Source organism: Sinocyclocheilus grahami, unplaced genomic scaffold (assembly GCF_001515645.1).
Source record: "Sinocyclocheilus grahami isolate Dianchi unplaced genomic scaffold, SAMN03320097.WGS_v1.1 scaffold1037.1, whole genome shotgun sequence".
NCBI lineage: Eukaryota > Metazoa > Chordata > Actinopteri > Cypriniformes > Cyprinidae > Sinocyclocheilus > Sinocyclocheilus grahami.
In genome coordinates this window covers 431,316-448,323 of record NW_015506216.1, presented here as the reverse complement: position 1 = coordinate 448,323, position 17,008 = coordinate 431,316, and the positions used below count along the sequence as shown (strand labels likewise).

At 36.3% G+C, this 17,008-nt stretch overlaps 1 protein-coding gene across 2 annotated transcripts in view; it reads left to right on the top strand.

The window, feature by feature from the left end:
• The window catches only part of LOC107565974 (syntaxin-binding protein 3-like), a 17,708-nt gene extending 2,665 nt beyond the window's left edge, over positions 1-15,043 (top strand). Inside the window, exons 3-20 of one of the 2 annotated variants that reach the window (XM_016251318.1) lie at positions 907-988; positions 1,217-1,293; positions 1,388-1,460; positions 1,551-1,651; positions 1,736-1,881; positions 1,988-2,081; positions 3,114-3,238; positions 3,356-3,454; positions 8,566-8,632; positions 8,737-8,802; positions 8,962-9,042; positions 10,446-10,581; positions 10,698-10,804; positions 11,180-11,281; positions 12,586-12,671; positions 12,836-12,844; positions 13,756-13,904; positions 14,025-15,043. In XM_016251318.1, the coding sequence (XP_016106804.1) occupies positions 907-988; positions 1,217-1,293; positions 1,388-1,460; positions 1,551-1,651; positions 1,736-1,881; positions 1,988-2,081; positions 3,114-3,238; positions 3,356-3,454; positions 8,566-8,632; positions 8,737-8,802; positions 8,962-9,042; positions 10,446-10,581; positions 10,698-10,804; positions 11,180-11,281; positions 12,586-12,671; positions 12,836-12,844; positions 13,756-13,904; positions 14,025-14,086 (1,662 nt within the window). In that variant the 3' untranslated portion in view covers positions 14,087-15,043. The remainder of the gene's footprint in view (positions 1-906; positions 989-1,216; positions 1,294-1,387; positions 1,461-1,550; positions 1,652-1,735; positions 1,882-1,987; positions 2,082-3,113; positions 3,239-3,355; positions 3,455-8,565; positions 8,633-8,736; positions 8,803-8,961; positions 9,043-10,445; positions 10,582-10,697; positions 10,805-11,179; positions 11,282-12,585; positions 12,672-12,835; positions 12,845-13,755; positions 13,905-14,024) is intronic. The other variant, XM_016251319.1, reaches the window with a different exon arrangement.
• The last annotated feature ends 1,965 nt before the right edge of the window (positions 15,044-17,008 follow it).

Sequence of the window (17,008 nt, the reverse complement as noted above, 5' to 3'; positions counted from 1 at the left end):
TGATTTATTTACTGTATATTGCTGCTGCCACACAGATCTAATGAGATTTATTTCCCAGCTGTTTACCTTCACAGACATAACCGACTGTTTTTGTAACTCATGTGTGTTTTTAACGTAAACTTGTGTGTGAATGAGAACTTAGTTTAGTCCTCACATGCTGTGACAGCCGCTTTCTGTGCGTGTGCTTCGGATGCGTGCTCTCAGAAAACCATATATCAGAAGTTTAAACTCGTATGGTTTAAAAAGAATCTTCTCTGTGTGATAAACATGATAATCAGAACAAAAACAGATGTTTTTAGCAGGTTCAAGCTGTAATGGTGCAGCTCTATTCTGGAAAAGGGGGCGGGGAGCAGCAGCTCATTTGCATTTAAAGAAACAGGCACGAAAAACAGCGTGTTTCTGCTTCCACTCAAAATAGACATTTTCAAATTGATATAATAAATAATCTGTGGAGTATTTTGAGCTGAAACTTCAAAGACACGTTCTGGGGACACCTGAGACTTATATTACATATTGTAAAAAGGGGCATAATATGTCTCCTTTAAAGGCATGTTATAGATCTTATTGTGAACAATTCATCTGTTTGTCTTTTTTTTTACCTCCTAAAAGCCCCTAAAAGTTTGCATTAATCTGCTTCCAGTTTTTGAGAGTGCAATGCCCACATCTCAACATCCAGTTAACAACCGATACACAAAACCGAGTCCTGCCCAACATGTTTTTTTTTTGTTTTTTTAATAATCTGTTACATTTGCATGTATGTCACAATATAGAAGAACAGATCCAAAGGGTATTTTGATTTGAAAGGACATGATTTGAAATCAAGCGTATAATTCATGTTATGTTAATGTTAGAGTAATATGATTAATGATTCACATTCTGTGATTGATGTCAAATCTGTCCTCACAGATCCTCATTCTGGACCAATTCACCACGCGCCTCCTCTCCTCCTGCTGCAAAATGTCCAATCTCATGTCGGAGGGCATCACAAGTAAGTGAGAGAAGAGATTTCGCTCCAGTTCTGTTGAACATCGTGTGTGTTAGACAGAAGTCTGCAGGTTCAGTGTTTGAACTTCATTGTGTAGCGAGAGTCGGACGCTCTTCCTTCCTGTGTTTTCCAGAGGGGAAGCTTTTTGTTTCCTCCATATCGAGTAAAAGAATGCACATGTGCTGGATGGGGAGTTATTGTCATAACGTGTTACCTCTCGTTTGTTCACAGTTGTGGAGGACCTGCACAAAAACAGAGAGCCAGTTCCAGAGATGAAGGCCATCTATTTCATGAGACCCACTGCCATGGTCGGTCAGAGCTCAGAAGACACAAATAATACGCATAACATCTCTTACTTTACTGTGATGATCTGCTTGTGACCTGGATGTTTTATATTTGCAGTGCGTTGATGCATTTATTAATGACTTCAAACTGAAACCCAAATACAAAGCTGCATATGTCTTCTTCACTGACTGTGAGTCGATTGTTCCAAATACCAAATAGATTGCTTGTTATTTTCAGCAAAAGTGACATTTTTATTACTTTTATATCAAAATGGCCACAGACTGTCCTGATGATCTCTTCGACAAGATGAAGAAGAACTGTGCCAAGCACATTAAAGTGTGTAAAGAGATCAACGTCTCGTTTCTGCCACTGGAAGCACAGGTGAGTGTAGTTTCATTTAGCCTGTTATGGCTGAGTATTGTGTTGTTAATGACTGTGTGTGTGTTGTATGGGTGACCTGTACAGGTGTTCACCTGTGAAAACACAGAGGCCTTCAAGAGCATCTACACTCCGAACAGTCAGGACAGAGATCAGACGCTGGAGACGATAGCGAATCAGATCGTAACTCTCTGCGCCACGCTGGACGAGTATCCTGGAGTCAGATACAAGAAGTAAAGTCAGCCCGCTCTTACTCACTTTACATGTGCTGAAGTTACACCTGATGCTTGAATGGATATTTAATCTAGGTTTCGGTAATGAATTCTCTCTTCAATGCAGGGATTCTGCTCTTGATTATGGAAACAAGTTGGCTGAACTTGTGGATAATAAACTGGCACGACATTACGAGTTGGATGATAATTCGAAGAAAAAGGTGGGAGCTGTTGAGTGTTTACAACAACCTCACATGACAGCGTGTCTCATTGATATGGTGGGATTTAGAGCTAGACAATATAGCTTTTTCTTAACATACACTGATGTTCAGAAGTTTGGGGGGTATGTTTTTTTTTAATACTGTTATTCAGCAAGGATGCATTTAATTGATTAAGAGATCTATACAAAAGATTTGTGTTTTATATAAATGCTGTCTATTTGAACTTTCAGTTAATCAAAGAATCTTGTAAAAATAAACAATTCCACAGATTTTAAGCTGGACCACTGTTTTCATCATTGACAATAATAATACATGTTTCTTGAGCAGCAAATCAGCATATTAGAATGATTTCTGAAGATCATGTGACACTGAAGACTGGAGTAATGATGCTGAAAATTCAGCTTTGATCACAGGAATAAATTACATTTTACAATATGTTCAAATAGAAAACACTTATTTTAAATTGTAATAATATATCTATAATATTTCTGTTTTTGCTGTATTTCAGATCAAATAAATGTAGCCTTGGTGAGCAGAGACAGAGACTTTAATCATAAAAAAAAAATCTTACTGACCCCAAATTTTGAACGATAGTGTATTTCAGTCTTTTGACAATATTTGTGAATGTATTTATTTGCTCTGAAATGGCTAAGCAACTATGTCTGTTTGGTTGAAATGAAAGTCTAAGTAAACTCAAATGTTTAAAGCATGAAGTAAAATGCACACCACTTGTTCCGTGCCTTCAATTCCATGAAGATTTTTAAGGATTGATGACAATCCATCAGAATTCTGAATCGATTTCATTGGATAAGACCGTTCGAAAGAACTGATTCATGAAAATAGAATTGCTAGCTCTATAAGCCTAAGTTTTGTAGGAAAAGCCCTAGTAGGATTGGTGAATAAGATCATGTACTCCCTGAGGCTTTTTTTACCTATAATGTTTGTAATCTTGTTCTTTTCCTGATGTTGTCTTAAAAGTGATATTTCTGCTTGCACAAAACTGCCTCTTCAGTGTTTTCCTTTCATATTCAGGGAAAAACGCAGGCTCAGCTTCTGATTGTTGATCGTGCACTGGACCCTGTCAGCCCTATTCTTCATGAGCTCACCTACCAGGCCATGGCTTATGACCTCATACCAATAAAGGACAACAACTATGAGTATGACACCTCAACTTACTCTCAGCCAAATCACTTGATTTCTATTTACTTTACCAGGCATCCTTGCTATTATTTTGGTTCTGCTGTGTATTGGTGTTTTTCTGTGTTTTCTCTTAGGTATAAGTTAAATGATGGCTCTAAGAAAGAAGCTTTACTGAATGAAGAGGATGAATTATGGGTCAAATTGCGTCACATGCACATTGCTGAGGTCACTGGGTGAGTAGAATTACTTGTTCATGTGAGTTTAATCTCCACAATCTGGCACACAAACATTGGGGTGGTCAGTTTTCTTTAAGTTGAACTCTGTGTCAGTACTTTTCTGCATTCAGAAAATACACTACAGTTCAAAAGTTTGGGGTTTTATGTTTTTGAAAAGAGGTCTCTTCTGCTCATAAAGGCTGCATGTATTTGATCAAAAATACAGTAAAAACTAATAGTATGAATAGGGCTGGGCGATATGGCAAAAAAAAATCACGATACAATATTTCATATCAGTCTATATCCATAATTATGATAAATTTCAAATCAGTATTTCTTTCGAGTTTAAAGGCAGATTTTTTTTCTCCTAAGTGAAAGTTGTAGAAATCAGATTAATCATTAATTGTGGTTTTAAACGACTCTTTAATGGTCAGAGCATGACAAACATGTAAACATTTCTAATGAGTGATATTGTTTCAAATCATGAAACAGGTTTGTGTTGTCTGACTTTGGCACATATCTTCAGCACAGTTTGCAGTGCAGGCTGCAATGTTAATATAAAAAAAAAAACGTCTCTTAGAAATGCACGTTTGACAGTAGATTGAGTTGACAGTAGTAGCTTGAGTGTTAAGATGCAGATGTAAATTTATGTTCATTATCAAAAACAGTAACATCTGTAAAAATGGTAACAACCTCATTTTTATATGGTGAAATATAACTGTTTGATTAAAATTAACCATTGGTCGTCCATAGCGATTTGTAGATTGACAAGCTTCCTGACTGTATCATTGCTCAGTATTTCTCCTGTTTGTCAGCGCTGTTTCATCGGGCTTTAAACTAGTTTAAATCACAGCGTAAAGCGTTGTTTAGTGTGGCGTGACCGAGACTCATCAGCGAGTAACGCATCTGCTCTAGTGAGCTCGCGCTGCGCTGCTGCTTGAACTTTGAGTCGAGTGGATCAATGCTCTGTGTGCCGCGATTCAGATGAGGAGCGCCGTTTCCTTCCTCTTTTGGTGCATAAACACTATATCGAACATTAATCAAACTCTTGTTATCGTTTTGAGGAAAATTATATCACAATAATTATCGTTTTATCGCCCAGCGCGAATTATGAAATATTATTGCAATTTCAAATAAGTGTTTTCTATGTGAATATATTGTTAAATGTAATTTATTCCTGTGATCAAAGCTAAATTTTCAGCATCATTACTCCAGTCTTCAGTGTCACATGATCTTCAGAAATCATTCAATATGATGATTTGCTGCTCAAGAAACATTTCTGATTATTATCAATGCTGAAAACGGTTGTGCTGCTTCATATTTTGAGAAACGGTGATATAATTATTTCTGGATTCTTTGATCATTAAAAAGTTCAGAAGAACAGCATTTATTTGAAACAGAAAGTGCGTGTACACTTTGCTTATTACACACACAGGGAAGTGCAGCAGAACACAAACATTTTTAAAAATTAAAGGATTCAATTGTAAAAGATTATTATTATTGTGTACATAAAAATAAAAATGCCCACATATCATAATGGATAATCTTTGCATGTTTCAGAATTACGCGCACGAGCAGATCTGTTCCCTCGAGAGAGAAGCGTTCAGTTTTTCCGCTTGTAAATAGTGAATCCGCCATGGCGCGAGCGCAACTGGCTTTTAAATGGAATGGGAGATGATAATCTGATTGGTTTATGGCACGTTACTACCAAAACACACCCATTACTCATTAAGAGAATAGGTACAACCATTTTAGACCATGCTCTGGGCACGCCGACCATTTTTCCCATCCTTAAACTAGGAAAAGTGGATTCAGACTAAGCACAATTGTTGATCAATTGATCGTTATGTTAAAATAGGGCACAATGACTGTAACCCATCTGAAATTAACGGTGGTAACTGCGCAGTAAGCACATTCAATACAAAAAAAGATGGTATTGGCATTTAGCATTAGCATTTAGCTTTTGTTTTTAAATTGAATTGGCTGTTGGCTAAATTAGTGCCCAAAGTAGCACAATGACCATATCCCAAGTATCAAAACTCAAAATATGTAATTTCCATACCTAAAATATATATTTTACAGTCACTGTTATGCATATTGATCATAAACACAGCTAAAATGCTTCCTACCAGTGGCCCTCCTTCACAAAACTTAACATCTAGTACAGTTTTATGTTTTTTTTTTTTAATGCAAAATGTTTCAATAGACAAGCATTTCAGTCAAATGTAATTTAAGCAACATTTCAAACCTTTAACCCACGGGGGAAAATCATGCCATAGCAACAGTTTAAAGTAGCCCAGTTCCATGGAAAAAACGCAGACTTGACAACCCTGCATCCAACACGAGCTGCAGGAGTCAGGTTTGACTGATGAGAGGAGAGATGATTGACAAGATCATGCTGGAGGATTTGCTGCTCAACAGATCCTGAGCTCATTGACAAATATCTGATCTCGTAAGATGTGCTCCCTTTACACAGAGTGCACATGATCGCAAAAGTGAACAGCGAGCGCTTATTCAAAAGAGATTTAAATACTCTGCATATTGATAGCGGCTCCCTGATGTGAGAAAATTATATGCCATATATCAGGGAGTCTCCAGCCTTATTTCATTCGGGAGCTACTTTTTAAAAACTAAAGCGGCTGAGAGCTACCAATGTTATACAGTACTTGAATCTCTTAAATATCAATCTAAACTGTTATACACGGCATTGTTCAAATGTGCTGGAAATATTTAAAAAGTACTGATACACACGCTGAAATCATTTTACCAAGTTTTATGACAGAAGCCAAGAAATAAAATTAGCAGCACTATGCACTTATTGTTTGCATAAGCAGTGAAATAAAAACATAAAAAAATGATGGCCGGATTTTAAACTAACAAACAATATTCATAACATGTTATCTACTGACATGTACTATATGTTCAAATAAAGTTTTGACCATTTTTAAAAAATAAAATTATAATGTTTCAGCCTTAAAATATTTTTTTCAATAAAAAAAGATGTCAGAATGATAAATAAAGAAAAAAGATCTACTCCATAAACAGTTCTACATAAGCTCATGTGCATTCTAAAAATCTCAACACCTCTGATAACAAGCCTATTTTCCATCGATCGGTTGAGATTTACAACAAAAATCTGGTCTGATTTTTGCATTGGTCTGAACAAAAGTATGGCAGACCGACTGAATGAATTTGTAAATCCACAGTTTGACAGCAGGTGGCGCTTATGAACAGCATAATAGATCTGTTTCTACAGTAACCTCTGTAAACAAAGCTGGGCTTCTAAACACTAGGGATGGGCGATACCACTTATTTTGTTTTCGATACGATACCGATTTTTCAAGGCAGTATCGTCGATATCGATACCGATTCGATACTTCTGAACAACTTTTAAATTATGAAATTTATTAAATTACTAAGAGTAAAATGGGTAATAAGCGCTTAATTTTGTTTAAAACCCTTTTTAACATTCAATACGCCTTAATTGTAACTTATTAGGTTATATTTTTGTGTACACATGGTTCAAATATGTTTTTTGTTTACACGTGATTCAAATCTACAAATACTGCAGTTGAACTACGGTCACTTTAGTAAAACCATGGTTCATTATCATTAGGGACTGCCAGTGACAGGTTGTGCATAAAATGCAACATTTTTATTCTGACAGTGTATGATTTCTACTAACATTACAGAATAGAACATGATCAGTATTATCTTTCAACGTTCAATTTAAATAACTGTAATTGCACAAACGATGAAGGCTACAATTTCAGTTTGTTTATTGTGAAATAACTCTGTCCTCTGATAAGCACTGTTCAGGGCTGCCGTTCCCAAAAGCTTTAATGCTTTCTTATGATACTTTTGGGAAACGCAGCCCTGTTTGAATGCGCTGTCAGCAGTGAGTGAACGCTCTCTGTGATGGATTGGTTCTGTCTTGCAACATTTGCGAGTGTTCAGATGAGCAGGAAAATAGTTCTATCCTACACAATTACTCGCTAACGAAGGTTATTCGTCCCATTAAATGCATATTGTACACATTATAATTTTGTTTGTTAAATTAACAAAATCACTGGTAAATAAAACACACCTTAGTATCGATATTTTTTGTTTGAGTATCGATACTTTCAATACTCGCGTCAGTATCGATATATCGATACTTTGGATCAATGCGCCCATCCCTACTAAACACTGCTTTATTACACATTACACGGAGGGAAGATGGATAGAAAATGCCATCGAAACTTTTCTGAAGACAGTCAGTTTCCTATTATGCATTCATACAAATAATTAAATCATACATGCATTCTTTCCCTCAGCACTCTGCTTTCAATCATGTTTTCACACAAAACGAAACTAGTACTCTGCATGTTGCGTCTGTGTGAGACTCTTATAATAATAACTTTGACTAAAGCTGAGCAGTATTTAAGGTGCGTTTTTCAAATCGCGATAATCAAATACAGGTTTAATGATAATTAAAATATGAAACGGGATAATTAAAATAACCTCACGGCCGATATGTCAAGTATGTCTTGGCGAGCTACCTCCAATCAGGCCACGAGCTACTGGTAGCTTGCGAGCAACGTTTTGGAGACCCCTGCCATATATGTTTGCGGGAGCCGGATTCAGAAAACCGATTTCGAAATACTTCCACACAAATTACATGTTCGCGAATGATTCCAATGTAGTGCGCACTTCTGGAAAAATCGGCCGAAAAAAATAAAAAAATAAACGTCCGGTTGCCGATCGCGTGTTAGCAAAAACCGTCCGGTTCTGATTTATGGCCGGTCAACCGGTGCATCCCAAATTATAAATGTTATTTGCCATCACTCTGAACAAGTTAATGCATCCTTGATGAATACATGTATTAATTTCTTTCAAAAAAGAAAAAAAATCACACTTACCCCAAACTCCTTTCTCCTCCTTGGAGTTTGCTGCAGTGCATTATGGGATCGCCTTATCCACAAAAGTTAAATGCATTGTAGCTTTGGTATTTGCCAAATGGGGGTTTATTCGCAACAAACTTCTGTATTCTGTAAAACAAGCAGATGAGGTGTTAGGCATAAAGCCTATTATCTTCATAAATATCCTTGTTAATGTAATCAGCACTATTGTATTTATTTAATCCAAAGGCAAATCCCCAAACTGGTGAAGGAAATCTCTGCCAACAGAGATGAGAAGAAACAGGCTGATGGGAAGGTACAGTATATTTTTACAATTAATTACACCTCCAAACAATAACGGAGTGTCCAGTTGCAGATTCCCTCATATGAGTATGTCATAGATGCCCCTGTCATTGGCAGATCACAATCGGAGGCCTATCCCAGCTCATGAAGAAGATGCCAGGCTTCCGCAAGCAGATGACTCAGGTAATCGAGCCGCCTCACATGTCCTGAAAGAGTGTGCTATCTCATGTCACCTGTGACTGTGAAAGTTCACGTTTAGTCTGCCTATACATTCAGTAGTGATGGTCGAGGCTGCCTAAAATACTCACGTGCAATTTAATGTTTCCCATTTTTCTCCCTCAGAAAACTGTCCACGTTAGTTTAGCTGAGGATCTGATGAGTCATTTCCAGAAGAATGTGGAAAAACTCTGCAAAGCCGAACAGGTAAATCTTAGTGATGTCTCGAGGGAAAGGACACCTTCATCTGTCCAGTGTGTCTCACGTAGGATTGGGTTTCGTTCAAAAATTTTCGATACCGATACCTTGACTCCGATACCGGTTCCTGAACGATACTTTTTCCGATACCAATTTTATGAAATCTGTTTTAACAAAATTACATTACACATTACCTAAAAAAAGCTATTTTTTTAGCTTGTTGACGTTTTTACAGACTCAAACTCATCTCCTGAGCCACTGCACAAGACGGATGATTCTCAGACAGAATCCTCATTTCTATTTATTTTCCACTGATTTACTGATGAGCAGCTGCTTCCAGTGCTGTCTGCCTGTGTTTTCTCTTCCACGATCGCTGTTCTGAATCATTCGCTGCTCATGTCAATCATATTACACGTTCATAACCAGCCCTGTCTCTGATGACGAACATCCATTACACTGCCGCGTTTGGTTCTGTACATAAGAAACCCAGAAAAACATTTCTACGGATGAAACATGAACATAAACACACTGTTACGACAGTATATGATTTATGGCATTTTAATGAGATTCTGCCTATTTTCATAACAATACAGAGTGTTTACATGAGAAAAGCTAAGCAGGTGTAGAGATTAGCCTGATACAAGCTACAAATAACATTTCAGCAACATTATGTGGCCAAAACACATTAGATCGCGATCAGAAGTTATTACATGATGGTGGTTTTCGGTCGTGTAACGTTAGTGTGGACTGAGATCTTTTCTGAAACGGAACATTAGTGGAAACGCCAGTTTGGATGAAGAACGCTTTCATTTTAAAAAGCTGTTTTAAAGGGGTCATATGATGAGATTTAAATTTTTCCTTTCTCTTTTGAGTGTTACAAGCTCTTGGTGCATAAAGAAGATCTGAAAAGTTGCAAAGACTAAAGTCTCAAATCCAAAGAGATATTCTTTATAAAAGTTAAGAGTCAACCATGCCCCCCTAAAACGGCTCGTTCTAACACGCCCCCACCCCACAGTGACGTAGACATGTGGGGGTGTGTTTAAACGAGGCGTTTTAAGGGGGCGTGGACGAGTCTTAACTTTTATAAAGAACATCTCTGGGTTTGAGACTTTAGTCTTTGCAACTTTGGATCTTATCTATTCACGAACAGCTTGTAACACTCCAAAGAGAAAGGAAAACTTGAAATCGCATCATATGACCCCTTTAACACCTATCGGTCTGCGCAGCGCCGGCTTCAAGTTGAACACACCTCTTGATTAACCCCTTAGGTATCGAAATTTGGTACCGAATGACAAGACATTTTTCGATAGTATCGAGGCAATTCGGTCGGTGCCTAAAAAGCATCAAACTCGATACCTAGCCCTAGTCTCACGTGGTCTTTTTGTGTGTCTGATTTTGTGCTTTGTATGTAGGATCTGGCTGTAGGTGCAGATGCTGAAGGACAGAAGGTCAAGGACCCCATGAGGACGTTACTTCCTGTGCTGTTACACCCACATGACACCACTGATAAGATCCGGGCCGTCCTACTCTACATCTTCAGTCTAAACGGTGGATATTTCTCTTTTCTTGTCATGTTGAGATTGGGAAGCATCTTAACTGTCCAGCTCAGTATGTTTTCCTGCTGGATGAGTGCAGCTGAATGTGTGTTTGTGTGTAATGAGCAGGAACGACAGCGGAGAACCTGAATAAACTGATTCAGCATGTGAAAATCGAGGATGAGAGCGGGTATATCCTGAACTGGAAACATCTGGGAGTTCCCATCCTCTCCACGGTGAGTCTGCAGATGCTTGCTTTCTCCTCTGGCACTGCTTCGTTTCCTGTTGATATTGCATAATTCACTCATACTGGTGACTTATTATTTGGTTTTGATGCGTTCTGAATTGCGGTTTAATATCTTGGAATGTATTTGGGAATAGGGAAGTGCTGTAGGTTTATTGAGTTATTACAGTTCCAAAGTTTTAGTATACATACAAACAAACTTTCATGACACTCAATGGCAGTTTCTAAACCACAGCAAAAGCTAATTTTATTGTTGATTCTTGCGTGTTGATTTTTTAGTTCTGATTGGATGCAATACAACTGCAATTTTACAGGGATTTATTTTTGATGATATTAATTTTTTCACCTCCATCTCTCTTCATAACAGCCGAGCATGTTGTCGTTCCGTAAACAACCTCGGAAAGACCGGTCAGACAAGGAGACTTACAACGTGTCTCGCTGGACACCCGTCATTAAAGACATAATGGAGGTGAGAGACACATGTCAGTCACCACAACAGTCACGGTGTTACAAAGCAAACTATCTAAAGCACAGATAGACAAACATATGCAGGGCTCAACAGTAAAGACTTTTTTCTGCTTTAAATGATCACTTTTTTGTCCATGACTTTTTTTTCTGTTTACACTAAAATTCAAAAGATTTTTAAAAATATTTTTGAAAGAAGTCTCTTCTGCTCACCAAGGATGCAAGGATGTATTTTTTTAAAAAAAAAAAAAAAAAAAAAAAAAAAATATATATATATATATATATATATATATATATATTGTAAAATATAATTATTACAATTTAAAAAACAGTGTTCTATTTGAATGTTTTAAATTTTTTTTAGCTGCCATTACTCAGAGTATGAAATAAAAATAGAAACTTACTGAGCCCAAAACCTTTTCAATGGTAGTGTATTTTATATATAATTCTTTCCAGTTCTTTATCGATTGACACCACTATTTTTATTATATTGTATGTATGATATTATGTTGTTGAATGTTTAATTTGTATAATAGCCAATGAAACTGAAATGGCAATACATTTAAATACAACCAACCAATCTTTTTCTGACAACAATATTTTGACAACAAATTGAAATTTCAATGAGTTGAAAATTATAGAGCTATAATGTAACTATAAATTTATATACTGGAAAACAAAATATTAAGTTTGCAAGACAAAAAATATGGATGTACAAGTAACAATACATTTAAAACTATCCCCAAAAGGCAAGTAACTAACTATCCTGACACGCTCTCACACTGCCCTTGGGCTAGCAGCCATCCTTATTGTTGAGCCCTGATATACAGGTGCATCTCAATAAATTAGAATGTCGTGGAAAAGTTCATTTATTTCAGTAATTCAACTCAAATTGTGAAACTCGTGTATTAAATAAATTCCCTGCACACAGACTGAAGTAGTTTAAGTCTTTGGTTCTTTTAATTGAGATGATTTTGGCTCACATTTAACAAAAACCCACCAATTCACTATCTCAACAAATTAGAATACTTCATAAGACCAATAAAAAAAACATTTTTAGTGAATTGTTGGCCTTCTGGAAAGTATGTTCATTTACTGTACATGTACTCAATACTTGGTAGGAGCTCCTTTTGCTTTAATTACTGCCTCAATTCGGCGTGGCATGGAGGTGATCAGTTTGTGGCACTGCTGAGGTGGTATGGAAGCCCAGGTTTCTTTGACAGTGGCCTTCAGCTCATCTGCATTTTTTGGTCTCTTGTTTCTCATTTTCCTCTTGACAATATGTGTGTGTGTGTGTGTGTGTGGTAGGATGCAGTGGAGAACAAACTGGAGGTTAAAGACTGGCCGTATCAATCTGAATGTCCGTCTGCGTGGAACGGCTCTCGTGCTGTAAGGTAGGGCCGGCGAGACCTCACTCTATTCAGTTACAGTTAAGTCTCTTACATAATTCATGGTAGCTCATCCATCAGTTTAAAACAATAAATCCCGAATGTTTCATTATAATTGTTGAGTGTAAAGTTGTAGTCAATGTCTCTCTCTTCATTCCTCTGGCTGTCAGAGTGGTGAGGTAAGACTGAAGAGCGGCCCTTTGGGGCTGTTGGCTGCTTTTTCTGTGTGCTCATACACTATTACACGTTTCATTTCTTTGTGTTTCTTTATTTCAAGTGCTTTTTTGTTTTTTTATAATATGGGCCTACCTAAAGTTTAAAGGCTTCTCATTTCCCACTGATGATCTAATTGCATGATGAAATAGATCATAGAGTACTGTTCGAAGGTTTGGGGTCAGAAAGATAGATAGATAGCTACATAGATAGATCTAATGGCTATTATTTTACCAATATAAGAATCTTAAGCAAATTTATAGCAGGCTTATGTAATGTGCTGTAATGTAATTTATTTTCAGATGCAGAGATTGTTTCCAAGTATTAATTGCCAAGCAGTTTTTAAAATTGATTATAAACCATTTCAAATATATTAACCATTAACCAATAAAATATTTGTTTATTATTTGATTTTTATTATTGTGAAAGAGAAATATTTTTAAATAACATTTTCTATAAAAAAACTGTATTACAGTTGAAGCATCGCAACTGTTTTCAACATTGATAATAATAAACATGTTATTTTATACAATTTATTTTATTTTTATTGCATTATTTCATTTTATTTTAGCAAATCAGCATATTAGAATGCTTTCTGAAGGAGCATGTGACACTGAAGACTGGAGTAGCTCAGCTTTGATCACAGAAAATAAATGACTTCTTAAAATACATTAACATAGAAAACAGCTATTTTAAATTGTAATAAAATTTCACAATATTACGGTTTTTATTATTATAATTTTTTTTAGTCAAATAAATGCAGCCATGGTGAGCAATAGAGATTTCTTTCAAAAAATAAAAAATAAATCTTACGACCCCAAACTTGTGAGCAGTGATTTAACGTGTCCTTACATGGATTGGGTCTGTTTCCTGTCAGTGCGCGGCAGAAGCACAAGGGCAGTTCTCCGGATGATCTCAGGAGCGGCTCGCGGCTCATCCTCTTTGTTCTGGGTGGGGTCAGTTACTCAGAAATGCGCTGTGCTTATGAAGTCACGCATGCTAATAAATCCTGCGAGGTTATCATTGGTAAGAGTCCATACGAGTGCTAAGCTAACAACATGATTCAGTAAACCTGAAAAGAGGCTTAAAATGCTGCCTGTGTTTTGAAATGCAGTCCGATTCAAATGCCTTTTGAATTGTCTGTAGGCTCGACACACATCCTCACTCCACGTGGTCTGCTGGAGGACATTTATAAATTGGACAAATAACCCATGGAAAGCTTTAACATTGAGGAGGACAAACCCTGAACAGCCCTGCCCTGCCATTTCCTCCTCCGGACTGAAGGGAACAGATCTCCGCTGCTTTCCACCTCACAGCATTCACTTAAAAGCTTATTACAAGAAAAACAAAAAACAATAGTTCTGCATGGAACATTTTGAGGTCATTTCATGTCTTAAAGTCTCAGTTGTGCTCAATTTAGGTTATACGTAACAGTAACTCTTCACAACTAACTTCAACTTTGAGCTATTTAGGCTTTTTAAATTGTTAACTTTATAAAATCGTGAAAATTATAACATTATCTTTTAATATGCATCATGATTAAAAACTTAAGTAAGACCCAATTGGTTTGATAACCCTTTAATGCAATAGAAGGACTTTTAAAAAGAGATCAGCTTGTGACCAGAGCCTTACAAACTGGTGCCTTTTATTTACCAGTGAAAGCGAAATGCTTGCACTGGATTTTCAGTAACATTTTTTTTTGTATTTCTATCTCACACTAACAGTAGTTATTTGCAAAATCCACTTGAAATTTGAAAATATGTTTTGATGATTTGTTTGTGAATTAGGTTGATTTGTACATATGCATTTTGTGCTGCTTTAGTGTTTTGCTTGTATAAAACATTAACTGAAGAATGAGCAAATGAGGGATTTAACCGATTTAATGCATACTTATTGAACAACTGACAACTTGAATGACGTGGTTCAATTATGTTTGGTTTGTAATGTTTGTAATGTGGTCTGTCTAATGTCAACTGTACTTCATAAAAAATATATTGGCTCTATTTATGATTTCATGGATTTTGTCCTGTGGACGGTGACCCCTGTTGTGTATACATTTTTGAAGAAAATGCAAGAGGGGATTTTTATGCAGGCATGTTACAAGCTGTTTGTTGATGTCCAGTGAGCTTTTTCGAGACATTAAGCTATGAAATTCCTGCTTGAGTAAAAAAAAAATCAAAACAGACTGCACAAATGTAACAAGATAGTCTTATTTTTTTTTCAGAATGTGCCTCATAGGAGAAGGGGAGAGGTTGTTCGCCTGAGGCACATAAGAGGTGTTATTCTGCTGTCTCTGATTACTGCAGATCTGTGGTCTCGGGTCAGAACAATAACCAAAATAACCCTCTCAGAGGACCTGATAATACGGAGTAATCTAATCTTATCAAATTTGTCCTATTTTGGGACTTCATGTAAGGTGTGAAAGCGTGGACGTGCGTGCTGAGCATCTGAATGCATACTGTACGAAAGCTTGTATACATTTACACAGCTCTATCTGACAGAAAACTGATACGACCTTTATTTGTGGGAACAAATAGATGACACTAGAACATTTAAACATTTCTGCAACCTAGAGTATGTATGTATATACATATATATATATACTCTGGTCCTTGGCAGGTCTTAAAATTTGGACAATTAAACCTCAAATGAGCAACAACACATGACATATCACACTCTGTCATTATTTATTTAACAATAAAAGGCCAAAATGGAAAAGCAATGTGTGACAAACCAAGGACACCCTTACTGTTAACATGGGAATTAAGAGGGTAAATAACGGTCAGGAACTGCTAATCAAATACCTTTGATTAACTGATCATCAGCAAGTGTGAGCAGCTCTATAAAAGCAGAAGTTTTGTCAGTTTGCTGGTCTGGAGTCATCAGGTGTGTGTTAACACAATACCAAAGAGGAAAGACATCAGCAAGGATCTTACAGAAGCAATTGTTGCTGCCATCAATCTGGGAAGGAAACTTTGTGAAATAACTTTGCTAAAGCATTGTCTGTTTTCTTGCAGTGTAATGTCTTAAAATGTCTTACATTTTACAATATTAATCCTTAAAGGTCAAATAGTCAAAAATACAATCGATCGGGTCTTAATAACAAGAAACGTTAGCATGTTATCTCAGCCATACTGATCTCTAGAAAGAAATGTACATTTCTCATACATGTCGGCACATTCTTACAACCCTAATTTTATGTTTTAAAACAATTTATAAGTAAACTGTTTGTATTTCTTGAAGCTGTTTCCTCAGTGATGGTTTTGCAAGATTGAACCTTATAATTCAAAGTGGAAAATGACTTTTTTTAGAATTAGAAGGTTCTATCTGCATTTGACCTGTTCCAAAAATCCCCATTTACAAATCAGAGAGGATTTTGATATTGTACATTCAGAATGCGTTTAGGGTCTCTGTCATGTTCATGTTTTAAAGAGACTTGTTCCCCATATCACTTTTTCTATATGGAATGCAAAAACTTTGAAGCTCACTTTCTCATAACCGCTCAGAATGAAGATGATAGAACCTTATAATTCCAAGGTGGTGAAATGTTGTCAGCGAGGAAACTGCTCTGTTGTTTCAGGTGCTTTTAATCCTTTGCTGTAAAATGTGAAACTGTGACTGTTTTTTTGTATTATTTGTACACTGGCGCGTGGGAATCGATGATTGTTTAATAAAACTCAGAATTTAATCTAGTGAAGCATAACATTGTTTTTCTGTGTGTTAGGTTTTATTTTGACAGGCCTCTCGACCTGTTCAACCAGTTTTTGTTTTTTTTAATTCAACATGCAGCTCTTGTTAAATTAACCTAAATAAAGTATAGTGTTTCAGGATGCTTTTCTTCCCTGGTATTTTTTTTAACACTAATTACATTAAAATGTTGCAACCTGTGGTTATGTTACTAAATACATTAATATTTGTATTTACGTATATACATGTGCATTTAATGTAAATGCACTAGCATTTCATCTTTTTTAAGATTTTGAGGCTTTTTAAATGATCCGAGAAATCACAACTTTCATTAAACCAAACTTTGCACATAATTTGCTATGCAGTATGTAATTATTTGTAATTACACAGATACAATGTAAAATGTTTGTAAAGGAGTATTTCAGCTTTATACAGTGTCTATT